Source organism: Phaethon lepturus, unplaced genomic scaffold (assembly GCF_000687285.1).
Source record: "Phaethon lepturus isolate BGI_N335 unplaced genomic scaffold, ASM68728v1 scaffold46114, whole genome shotgun sequence".
Classification (NCBI taxonomy): Eukaryota; Metazoa; Chordata; class Aves; order Phaethontiformes; family Phaethontidae; genus Phaethon; species Phaethon lepturus.
The window spans coordinates 20,864-33,454 of record NW_010533371.1 but is presented as its reverse complement, the minus strand read 5'-3'; the positions used below and the strand labels follow the sequence as shown (position 1 = coordinate 33,454).

The 12,591-nt window shown below is 50.7% G+C and overlaps 1 protein-coding gene across 1 annotated transcript in view; it reads right to left on the bottom strand.

The window, feature by feature from the left end:
• Positions 1 to 1,499: 1,499 nt before the first annotated feature.
• Positions 1,500 to 12,591, bottom strand: part of LOC104619321 (dysferlin-like) — a gene marked incomplete at both ends in the record, with an annotated part of 31,628 nt that continues 20,536 nt past the window's right edge. The window contains 6 exon segments of the mRNA XM_010285158.1: positions 1,500 to 1,642; positions 2,225 to 2,395; positions 4,671 to 4,762; positions 6,473 to 6,628; positions 7,873 to 8,001; positions 8,742 to 8,840. Coding sequence (XP_010283460.1) covers positions 1,500 to 1,642; positions 2,225 to 2,395; positions 4,671 to 4,762; positions 6,473 to 6,628; positions 7,873 to 8,001; positions 8,742 to 8,840 — 790 coding nt within the window.

The following is a 12,591-nucleotide window of genomic DNA, read 5'->3' as shown; positions in this document are numbered from 1 at the left end:
TCGCCCCCGAGGCGCTGCCTTTCAGCCACAGCGTTTCAAGGCCGTGCACCTTCGAGGACCTTTGAAATGAAATGCGCTCCATAAATATTATTACAGCCCTGCAACTTTCAGGTGATATATCCCAGCTCCTTTCTTGGCAATATCTTGAAGTGGTTAACTTCAGACATATGGGCTATTTCCCAAGCAGTGGAAACCTGGCGTGCGTGCGTGCGTGCGTGTGTGTGTGTGTATGCGCAGGAAAAAGAAAAAACTCCTCTCAGAAAACAACAAATGTGGGGGTTATGGAATAATGGCCCGGGTGCAGTGCTTGTAAAACCCATGCTCTCGTGTTTAATAGCTTCACTTTATACCGCCAGGTTCAGATCTGACATCGCGCTGCGAACACAGCTGGTTTCCAGATCTCCTTGAGGTCAAGCATCAGACTTTGTTCTGGTTTTTGAACTGATTGCCGTTAAAGCAGAGGAAGGTGAAAGGCAGGGGCTGGGAGAGGGGGGAAGACCCAGCTCGCTTTAACACCTTTCCAGCCCTTGCTGAAAACCTTCCGCATAACAAGAGGCTGCAAAGGAGCCGCTGCCTCCCCACTCCTCCTCCTCCCAAGGGGAGAAGGGTGAATTTGTGCCTTGATTCCCAAGAGCAGGGAGAGGGATCAGGCCTGGGCTGTGCCTTGTCTCGTGCCTCTGCACGCCAAGTCCTCCTTGACGGCTCTGCAGTTACTGCAGCGGCCTTAACAGCGTCGAACTGCAGCTCCTGGGCCATGAACAGTGGGGTTTCACCTCCCCCCGGCCCGAAACACCCCTTCCGCGCTTTAAAGCCAAGTTTTCCCTGAAAGGCATACTTCTACCTCCCGGGATGCCAGCTACACAGGCGCCGGCTGACGCCCAGGATATTGCAGGTGTGGGTGTTGGTTCTGGGGGTTTTTTTGTGCAAACAAGAAAATGCCTCCTCCAAAATTGAGTGATACTTTCTCCTTGCTGGCACAGGCTGACTCCGCACTTCCAGCCGGAGCACAGCTCGCGGCGGGCGTGAGCCGCGGCGGACGCGCTGGGCGCCGTGTGTATGATATGGTCTCCCTCTAGTGACTCCAGCCCCGAAACGCAGGGACACAGACAGCACAACTGATCCTGCAGCCCCAGCTGGAAGATCAGGCTGGAGCCTCTCCGCCTGCGACGGACTTTGCTGCTCCCAGCCTGCGCGTTTGGTTTGCTGCAAAGGGCAATCCCTCAAGGCCAAGGTTAACATGGCTGCATCGCGGGTCTAGGTTCAACCCCAGGTTTAGTGCGGATCCAACTGCAACCTGCAGCCTTTGGGGCAGAACCAAGCTTGGGAAAGGGGCAGAGCCAACCTGGACAGCAAGGTGAGGAGGATGGGGATATGCCCCTCGCCCAGTCCTGGCCTTCATGATAACCCCCCACCGTGACATGTCCATGACCTCCAAATCCACCCCTTGCTCTGCATTAAGGAAAGCCATCTGCAACCCCAAAGCAGCCCTGTTACCTTACCCAGTTCAGAGAGGACATACTCTTTCTCCCTGAAGATGACCCGGTCTGCCTTGTAGGTGGGAGCCTTGTAGTTGTGTTGCAGGGAGAAGAGGTGAAGCAGCTGGGAAGGACGGAGCTGGTCTCGCCACTGGTTGGGTCCAGAGCTGCAACCAAACAAGGGAAAACAGCAGCTCGACACATGATGAAACATCTTGCAGCCTCAGCCAGGGGCAGCAGCGGCGTTACACCGAAGAGGGCTGGTCTGAGGAAGGTGCAGTTCACTCTGAGTCGTGTTCACTGGTGAATGGAGCTGCGTGTCCCACAGCCCACTCAGCCCCCGCTTGCAGGGCTGGGGTGCCCTGATAACCCCCCCCAGACCCACCACATCACCTTTCAGCTGGCCCTGTGCATAGAGGGGACATAGATCCCAAGAGGCATCAGGGACATAACAGGACCTCCCCAAGGACATTTCTGCTATTTGAAGCGTTTCATGCTTCCGGAGGAGAACCAGGGCTCAGGGAAGTTCCTTAAATGTGGGGCTGCTCCAGTATGAATCTGCCTCTCGGGACAAATCTCTGCGGTGAAGTACAGCACCGCTCAGATCCCCTGGGACAGCCCTTGGACGGCAGAGCCACGGGCAGGGCTGGGCTGAGACATCACCAGGGTCGGGTCCCCATGGTCAGCTCGGCACCACACAGCCCCGGCAGCTGCAGAGACCCGCTGCCCAAGCCCGCAGAGGTACCTACGTGCAGTAGGTTTGGGGCAGGCCACAGCGCGCCCCGTATTTTGACAGGAACCGGTTCTCCAGGTCTATGACGGTCTCCCCAATCTTCTCATCTTTCGACAGGAGATCGTAATCATAGAGCGTGATCTTCAAGTCCTTCTCCAGGGGCAGAGTGCAGCTCAGCTCAAACATCCTGCAGAACGGGAGCCAAGAAGTACTCATGAGATGGAGGTTCATGCTGCTGATAGCCCCACAGGAAACGGACCCTCTCACCACCCCAACCCACCAGTGCTGGGAAGGACAGTACACCCACGGTGCGTTTTTGTTGCGTTGGTCTGGTGCTGTTGGTGCTGTGTTGTACTGGCTTAGCTTGTGGATATGCAACTAAGCAAGCATGCCTTGGGTTTATTTTTGCCTGGTTGAATTATCCTCAAGCAAACTTTGCCCCTGCTTAGTTTCTCCACCTGCTAATTGGACATGACAGTGGTCACTGCAATATCCAGGGTGAGAGTCAGGAATCATCATCGCTGTGGAGTGAGAAAGGGGGAGAAATAACAGCTTTGGAAAACCGTCTGCTTTTTGAGCCCAAAGGGCAGATGTCCAAAACGGGAGTCAAGCCTGCCTGGGCCAAGCTTGTGGTCAGCTTGAGACTGACTCCCCAAAGCCTCCTTGTCCTCTCCTCACTGTCCTAAGCACCTTTCTTCTGTGCCGTCTCCTCTGCCATCGTTTAACCCCAGTACACACACTGACATAACATAAAGCAAGAGCAAACCTTCCGCTCCCTCTTCAAATAAAGGACAGCGAGAGACAAAGCACCAAGACCCTGCCAAAACACCAAACCCCGATCCAGACCAAGGCGGTGCTTGTGGATATTGGCGCTGTGGAAGGTGGTACGATCGGGTGAGCAGGACAGCCCGGGTCTGACCCGGCAGTACCAGGCACCCCTCCACCTGCTGCTGAAAGGCAGGCAAGGCTGAGGAGAAACACGATGCCCATTCCCACCGCCAGCACCCACACCACAGCAGCTTTTAAGCAGGGGAAGTGAGTGATTATGCCACCAATTAAGAGTGCAGGAGGAACTGGGGTCAGCAGAAACTAATTAGCTAAAGCTGGATGGCAGCCAGCCGCCCAGGGAAAAGCTCGTGAAACGGGAGGTTTAATAGCTGCCAGCAGCCAGGACCTCGGTTTTACATCTTGCTTTAAAGACCGGGTGGGAGGTGCAGCACGCTGTCTAGACAGCCTCTGGCTGGGAGCCAGGCTTGGCGAAGGAGGACTTGCTCAGCCTAGCAGAGCTCACCGGGGTCTGGCTGTGGGCTCTGCAACAGAGCAGTAGGTCCTGGCCCGCCGGAGACCGGGGCTCCTTCATGCTAGGTAGAGAGCAACCACTTTGCATTCACCGTCAGAAAGGCAGAGGTGCCATCTCCATTTGGCAGCAGAGGAGCACAGGGCTTGTCTAATGCACACCGTCCTCCGAGGTCTCACCAGTCTAACCCTCACCACCCCTCTCCGCTTTCCTCCATCGTTGTAGATGCTCTATCTCCCCCTCTGTCTTGCTTTGTTGGGAAGGTGTCACAGCACTGACGTCCTGAGCTGGTGAGAAACACCTAAGAAAACCAGCTGGACGTCATGTGGAGTAGGGCTTGCCCCCTGTTCATGTTGAAGCATAACCCCCTATGCCTAATCCCAGCTTTTCTGAGAGACCAAAGTCCTGTCGGCATGTGGAGGCTGATCACCAGGTTTTCCTCTACCTCCCTCCACTTTGCCTGGTCCCTGTGGTGCTTTCTGGCTCTGATGAATACCCTTTTCTGAAAACAACATTATCTTTTCCCTTTTATCACAAGTTTCTGTCCCTTCTGCCAAGCAAACAACTCAACCAGCCTATATCATGTTTATAGATAATCCTTTTTCAGAGTATCTGATTTTGAGGTGCAACAGACTAATCACACAGGCCTCCATTCATGGTGTCTTTTCTTCAGACTTTTAACCAAAGTGCCTTAAATGAGGAGCAAAGTTTCCCCAGACTCTCTCTACCATCAACGGGATGAGACAGATGCCTCCGCAGGGGAATCTCAGGTCTAAACCACCCTCCTGACATCTCTGTTGATGACAGAGCAGACCCAGTCCATACTCCACAGCTCAAAAGCCCCATGGAGAAGACGAACACAAGCCATGGTGCATAGGATGGTGGTCAAGCCAAGGCCAGACTCACTTCAGCAAGGTTGGACACGAGCCAAGAGCACACCAAGGGAATCATAGAATGGGTTGGGTTGGAAGGGACCTTTAAAGGTCATCTAGTCCAACCCCCCTTGCCATGAGGAGAGACCTATTCAGCTAGATCAGGTTGCTCAGAGCCCCATCCAACCTCACCTTGAATGTAGGTTGGAATGGGAAGCTCTGGCTGGCCCAGCGCTATCCCTTCAATATGACATTAAAAAATCCCATGGACTCCAGATAGAACCAAAACTTACTTTCCAAAGACAGGCTCCAGTGTACAGGGGAGGTAATTTTCTTGGTCATTAATGGATTTCTTTCCCACTGAAATCTTCACATAGGGATCACACTAAAGATGGGCATGAAAATAAATGTAAGAAAGAGTCATTGGACAATATTGATGGCAAAGGATTAACTCTGCCTCTCCTTGTCCAAGCAAGCAGGATCTTCCACCACCCTTGACTAATGCCTGTTTTCAAGGATGGGACAGTGACCATTAACTACAAGTGCGTGACCATCGGCAAGGGCTACCAGTACTGCAGTTCCTTTTTGGGGATGACTGAAGGACCAGTTAGCAGTGTGGGACAAAAGTCCAAGCCTTTCTAAGGCCAATGGGATGGAAAAGCAATAAAAAAGCATGAAAAAAACTACTTATGGCTTCTTCAATAGACTGGGCTTGCTTTCAAGTCCTCAGGATGTTCCCATTCTCATCTGAGTCACCTATTTTGGGGTTCTATTGAGGTCATCATTTTTTAAGTTTGAGGTCTACTCAAAGATAGATTTACAAATGCAAGGGACTAAAATGTCAAAGGCAAAATATTTTGTTGCAAAAAATGTGGCTCAAAACCATTTATTTCCAAGATGCTGCAATAAATTTAAAAAAAATAAAATGGATGCATACTTTAACATAAAGCCTCATTGTGCATCTAAAACTCACGTCAGACATTTTTACATTTTTAGCAAGTTTTTAAGCTTCTCTCTCACAACTAAAACTATTCTGGGAAACCAGTATAAAATTGAAAAGTGGTTAATTTAACTTGAGTCAGCATTTTTGCCAGGGGAAGAAAGGAAAAAAAACAACTTCACCTAAAAGGTGTCACCCAGCTTGAGTCCAGTGCCTAGAGGTACCCACCGTCCTAGCTCACATTAAAAAAATAAAATAAAATAAAAAAAAAAAAAAAAATATATTGGTCAGTTATGCTCCCTGGCTAAAACACCCAGGCCAAGTTCCTCATCACTTTTCCTTGACCTGCAGAGTTTTTTAAGAAGCGAAGGATGGAAAAGCAGTGCTCAGGGAAGGCCTGCAGCGTGAGGATGGACTGGGCATCCAGGGCTCTCCTTTAGTCTCCTCTTGACTGGGACAAGCTTCAGGAGACATCACAGCATAGGGGGAAACACTGTGGATTAAACTTTGATTGGTTTTGGGTTTCAGTCTGAAAAAAGCATTTTTTCTACTCTTCCTTTTTGATCTTCAGAAGTCTCTTACGGGAGATTTCTAAGAAATTGAAAACTTTCATTCCAAGTCCATTTTCAAAAAACTGGGCAGATTAAAAAGCATGTCAAAATATTTCCCATACTTTTTTTAAACTATTTGCCTATTTTCCAGTGGAACAAAGAGAGTGAAGAAGGATTTTTCGCTGAGTTTTTTTGCAAAGTGAAACAAAATGAACTTTTTTCTTTTTGAACCAACGCAATTTTCTTTTTGCACTGAATTTTTCTTCCAGACTGGCAAAGCTTTGCAAAAAGCAGTCATGTGAAAGATTTTTGTTTCCTTTGGCACCAAAATAAATTTTAAAAAATCCAAACCAAGACTCATTTAGCTATTTTAACTAGCCCTACTGAAAAATCCCTCAGGATGGAGGAAGAGTTGCCTCCTGCGGTTCGCAGATGTTGCAGTGGAGGCAGAAAGAAGGCGTAGATTTTCTCCTTTTTGCTGTCACAATTGTTTCTAAATTTTAAGCCATACACTCAAATTTTGATCAATTAGAGCTGACCTGCTGAAAGAGCCCACCCCGTGAGCCAGCAGAGAGGTCCACCAGAGCTTTGCCCAGCAGGATACCTTTCCATTGGCATCCTTGGGTTGGAGGTCAAAGGCCCGGATGATGTAGACCCTGACGAGACACTCCTGGGGTCCTCTGGCTGGCAGCTGATGGAACTGTCGAGGTGGAACCGGGATGCGTGGGTCATCCGGGAGGGGGTAGATTTTGAATGAACCCTGCAGAAGACAGGCGAGTTCAGCTGTGCTTGCACACCCACACGTGCAGATGGGTCTCGTGCGAGCGGGCTTGCAACAACCGTCTTGATGGTTGCATAGAAACATAGAATAGTTTGGGTTGGAAGGGACTTCTAAAGGTCTAGTCCAACCCCCCTGCCATGAGCAGGGACATCTTCAACCTAGATCAGGGTGCTCAGAGCCCCGTCCAACCTGACCTGGGATGTTTCCAGGGATGGGGCATCTACAGCTACTACAATGCTGGGAACAGAGCCCAGATCCTGGCTCTCTTTTGTCTACTTGACCAGACCATGTCTGGCCAGGCTTTTCTTCATCCTTGAGGGAGCCAGGAGCAGGGTGTGGAGCTGCCAGCATCATTCATCTCTTGCTTGAACATTGATGCACACTCTGCTGTTCCTCCGCAGAGAGCCCCTCTAGCCTGTTTGTTCTTTACCTCTTCTACTTCACTGTTGTTTGAGCCTTCAAGCTACTAAAGAGGTGTGAAGGAGCCTTGCTGCCAATGCAAACTAGCCTCCCCCTCCCCCCAAAAAAAGGTTTAGGCTGAGACTTTCACTGCAGGGACAGTTTTAAGGGTTTCTGAAATAGGCAGCTCGTTCCTGAGAGAGGGACAGGAGGAGGAGAGAGAAAACACAAAAATTTACAAGTGTTTTATACACCAGAGCTGATTTCCTCCCAGTAAAGTGGCAGAAATCAGTCTCTGGGTATTGTTTGGGGGAAGCGAGTGCTGGGTAAGAGCAGGAATTAAAAAAAAAGAAAAAAGCTTGAAAAATGTAATCCCTCTTCTCTTGCAATTAGGCTGAAGGTTAGAAAGAGCAAAGGATGCTCGGTTCCTCTGCACTGGAGAGACACCTCCTCCAAAGGGAGAGAGTTCTGAGCACCAGCGTGGTGAGACCATCAGGCCTCACGCACGCTCCCACCACCACCCTGGAGGAAGAAGATGCTCCATCACTCACACCCAGCATCAGTTTTAGATGGGTTTTTGCCCCAGGATGACAGCACAGCCTAAACTGGGTTTGAAGCACGCAAGGCACTTGCTGCTGGGAATACAGCAGCCAGACCCGCACGGACAGGTTTTTCAGGCTGGGCCCAATGGTCTACTTTTATGGCCCTTTTCTCTCTGAAGCCCTACCCAAAAATAGTCAATTGGCATCATCCCACTCAGCAGCAAGACCTTCCACCCAGCAGAGTGTGTTCCCAGGTACAGGTAGAAAGAGAGACCGTCATACCTTGAACTCCCCCACAACCGAGGGGTCATCATTTGAGTCCTGCGACCGGCCGCGATACAGCTTGAAGGTGTGGCAGAAGTCGGAGAGATGCTCAAAGTCCTCCACGTTCTCCAGCTCCGTCTCGTAGACCTGGGGAGGGAGAGACAGAGGGGCGAGGGCAGGGACTGCTCCCAGGCAGAGCGGGACCAGCAGCGTGTCCCCACCGATCTGGGACAAGGCTTGACCCAAGCTCCTCGGTCTGGGCGAAATACCACCCACCGGGACAGAGCCCTGGGACCTGTCACCCTTGTTGCCCCCACAGGACAGTGATGAAGAACAGACCTTGAGCAACCCTAAAATAAATAACAGCACATCACAGACAACACCCAGACTAAGCCAAGGTGTCGCAGAGGGTTTTTCATCAGCCAAAGAGACCTTCCTGCTGGGAATCTTCTCCTTAAGACCAGGCAAGGTCTTCCTCATTTTAGTCCTGTTTGGGCTCTTGTGTTAATTTTAACAATTCTTATAAGAGGGTACCTAAATTTTCTTCTTCCCCAAGAAATCTGACATTCCTTGTTATTCCCAAACACTTTTCAGGGTGGCAGTTTGCCACCTCCTCTGCCACTTAGAAAAGTGACAGTTTCTTGAAGGTTGCAATGTAGAAAGTTACCAGAAAGGATTTTACAAAGAAAACTGAGGTTTCAAAATAGCTATTTTTTTAAAAACAAAAATACCCACTCTCAGGGGAAAATGATCTGATTTGGTTTGGTTTGGTTTTTTTGTTCCGGAACAAAAAAAAAGCCTAAACACTCAAAAAAAAATTAAACCTTGTGGAAAAGCAGCATGGAGAGTGCAGGCCCAATGAGCCAGAACCAGCTAAGGCCACTTACCTTCAGGGTGTCAAAGCCCTTCTCTAAATAGCAGCCACATTTTTCCCTCTCTCCTGTGGAAGCATAGAATTTGCTCCACCAGTCAATGAATTCTTCCTCCTGGTGGCAAGGGATACCGAAGTTACACATCTCCACGAGCAAACCCCAACGATCAACCACAGCAGCATCTCCCATAACTGCTAGAGGTGAACTTCTGCCCTGTGCGCCAAGCCCCTGGCACAGCCTGGGTTTGGCCGGGCTCTGCCCTGCGGAGGCGGTGAAGCTATGGTGAACCCAAGCTGAAGCTCCTCACTCCCTGCTTTCAAGGAGCTTTTGGGATGCTTCCAGCCCAAATCCAGCTGTTGCAGCCACAGCAACACCATGGACCTAGACCTGTCAGCAGAGGGGACAATTCTCCACAGGAGGGTGAGGTAGAGCTCAGGAGAAGAAATTTGCAGCATTTTTAGGCCAGGGGCAGATTTTGGCCAGTTTGGGTGATGGTCTGCCCAGGACCTCAGTGCAGGACCACACAGGGGATGAACAAATTAACTGCGGTGCTAACGTGGTCCTGACAGCCTGAAATTCAGGGAGGACGTGAGGACTGCTCTTAAACTCAGCCTTCGGTTTAGGCTTTGCCTGGACGTTTTGGGGGTTTCTGGGATGGGGTTTGCCTTTCTGGTTTTGTCCCAGCACCACCCAACCTCCCCATCCAAACAAAGCACAGGGGCAAACAAATAAATGCATAAAATGCATCTGCTTCCACTAAAAAAAGTGGTCCTCAGGTGCTGCACCTCTCTCAGGAATAACGTAACTCTCTTCCCACTGGTATTATACAAAGAAAGGGGCAAATCTCGTACCCTCAGCCTCCCAATCTCACAGCCCGCAGCCGCAACGCCACGAAGGAGCAGTTGCCGCATCCGCTGTGCAAACTGGGCTGCAGCTCTGAGGATGCTGTTCCAAGAAGAAAACCGGCTGCCGGCTTCAGCAAATGTATATATTTTATAAGAAAAAGCACCATTTTGGAAATTTGTACAAGTAAAGATGAAGGGGCTTTGACTGTGATTCATGAAACATTCCTGAAAAATAATGATGTCTTATTTTAGAAGTCCACAAAATTCCATCACACTGACCTAATGGAGGAATCATAATAGAGGTTTATTGGATTTATAGTTTAAGCCAACGGTGCGGGCTTTAAATTGCTGTCTTGAATAGACATTGTTTTTAATAGAAATATTACATAAATTAACTCCGAGGCCTCTGCTGCCTCCCTTTTTTTGGAAAAAAAAAAAAATTAGCTTTTCATCGCTTCCCCTGTTTTATTGTTTAAAAAACTACATTCTGACCATCATGGCTTTATTACGACATTCCACAGGTACTGAGTTACAAAGAAAGCACTTTTAAACTAATCTGACGCCTTACCCATGGTATCTTCTGCAGCCCCAAGACAAAGAATTTGGTTAGATATTTTTGCTGATTTCTACTGATGTTGTAAAAAAAAAAAAGGGGGGGCGGGGGGGGGGCAAGGGGAGCAGCTGGAACGTTAATAGCGAAGGACATGAATCCATTTGCCTGCAGCTGGGAAAGCCCGGGAGAGCAATGGCTCCGCATGCAAGCAGCCGAATTCAGGGGTTTCATTTAGCCACCAGGCGATAGCCAAAATCACCTCCAGTGTTGACCTTGGACATGGTACAGGACGGTCCTCAGGGTCGGGGTCTGTGCCCTGAGCCCTACACAGACGGCTGAGGGACCTCAAGCATCCTGCCGGCATTCGCCAACTTCTGCATGGACCCCGTGGGGCCGCGGTGGGGCACACGCCCACAGGTGGGCATCGCTGGTGGATAAACTTCACACTAAGTGACTGACGGCTAAAATTTTGGCTTAGGGAGAAGCTCACCCAGATGCGGTGAGCTGCTGTCACGGTTATTAGAAAATCTGCTGTCTCCCCATCCCCGTTCACTCCCTCCTCCCTCGTGACCACCGCTCCCGTAGAGCAGGGACCACCATGACGTGGGCTGGCACCTGCACCCCAGAAGCCCTGAGACTGGAGCCAGGATGGCAAACACTTTCCCATTCCGTACTGACAAACCGTCGAGACCTTTCAAGATCCAGGGTGCAGAGCTTTGGCATTTTCTGCTAAAATGGAAAGGTCAATGTTTAACCCAGGAGGAGCGAAGAGGCTCCAGGACCGTTTCACCAGGCAAAAGCCTGAATGGGACCATTTTCCAGCAGCTCCGTGAGCATCCAGGAAAGGGGCAGCAGGAGAGACCCTTCCAGGGAGACATCCCAGAAGAGAGGAATGTCTTATGGCCAAACGCACGGCATTTCCAAAAATAAAGAAATTCAGATTTTTTTTTTTTTAAATGCCTTTAAAACCAGAATTTCACCAGCAGGCTGCAACTTCCCACTTGAAACATTTCTGGGATTAGGGCTTGGACACAGCAAAAGCACTCAGACACATGCTTAACTTCAATCGGGTGTGCGAATCCCTCTGAAGTCAATGAGGCTCTTCAGACGCAGCCTTAAGGGCATTCTGGATCAGGCAGAGCCAGCAGCCACCGTTTACTTACCACCTTCAGGTAATAGGGAAGGAGGTTTAAGCTGCGCCCGATCTCCACTTAGGACTTTTACCCAGGGCTGTGCACATTGCTGCTGAGGGTACTGAAATCCTTCCCTCCCCTGGACCCCACAATGCAGACCTGTGTCATCCCGGCAGCTCTCGGGATGTTTTCAAATCTCATTTTGTTTCACCCGGGGGAATATGCACCGGTTTTAACCTCATTTTTGTCAGGGAGGCTGAGCCAGAGCAGTTTTCCCACCACCACCCCGGGTTTCCCACAACTGCAAGCCCATCCCGTCGGATGCGTTCCCAGACAGGGCTAGCAGGAGTCGGGCTTCTCCAGCACAACCCAGTTTTCACAAAATGTGTTGAAATGGCCACTTCGGTGTGGAGCAACAGGAGGTGTGGAAACCTGAGAAGTTGCCATGCCAAGGACATACTGGCTTCTGGTGAAACTTAGTCCTTATCATCATCGCCTTACAGCTGGGGGAAACTGAGGCACGGAGAGGTTAACATCCAGGAGAGCAGAGCAGGCGTGAGGCAACTGAAGTCTTAATACGTATGCTTGCTCTCCTGGCGATTACACACTCTTCCCTGTGGGAATAAAGACAATTACAGCAATAATAAATACTGCCTCTAAGGAAGCTAAGCCACTGCCTCAGTCTCAAACATACCCACACCTCACACCTGGGAGGCAGATTCCCTGTTACGGGAAAGCTCTGCAGCTGGGATGAGGAGGTCCCTCTAGAAAGAGCTTGGACACCTACAGATGCGGCTGCCCAGCTGTTTGCCACCAGGCTTTTGCAGGAGATGACACCCTGCACCTCAGCCTGGGAGAGGGTGGTACTGGCATCTGCTCCAGCGCAAAGGCAACCTGCTCAGCTCGGCGCAGCTCACCGTCACGCGGCTGAGCTAACGCAGCCCAGCCCTGGCCTCCCGCCGCGCGGAAGGCTCCGGCGGAGAGGCCGTGGCAAACAGCTGGGGCACGCAAAAATGTCTGTAAACACCGCAGCTGCGCTCCTTCGGGGTTTTCCGACCACATCCGAAATCCCTCTGCTGCTCTGCCTAGCATTGCTGCCGAGGTCAGCACGCCCAGGCGGGGCGGCTCGCCGCTGCGGGAGGCATCCTGGGGAGGGTCTGCAGCGAAACGACGGCGACGAAGCCCACCGGCCACCCAAGCAAGGTGCCAGCTATCCGCGCCTCGGGGAGGCATGGCAGCCTCTGCTGCCCAACAGGCTCCGTCACCTGCAAATGCGGACCAGGAACTTCTGCAAAAGTGCCTGGGAGGCCAGAAAAAACAGATTTTTCCTGCTA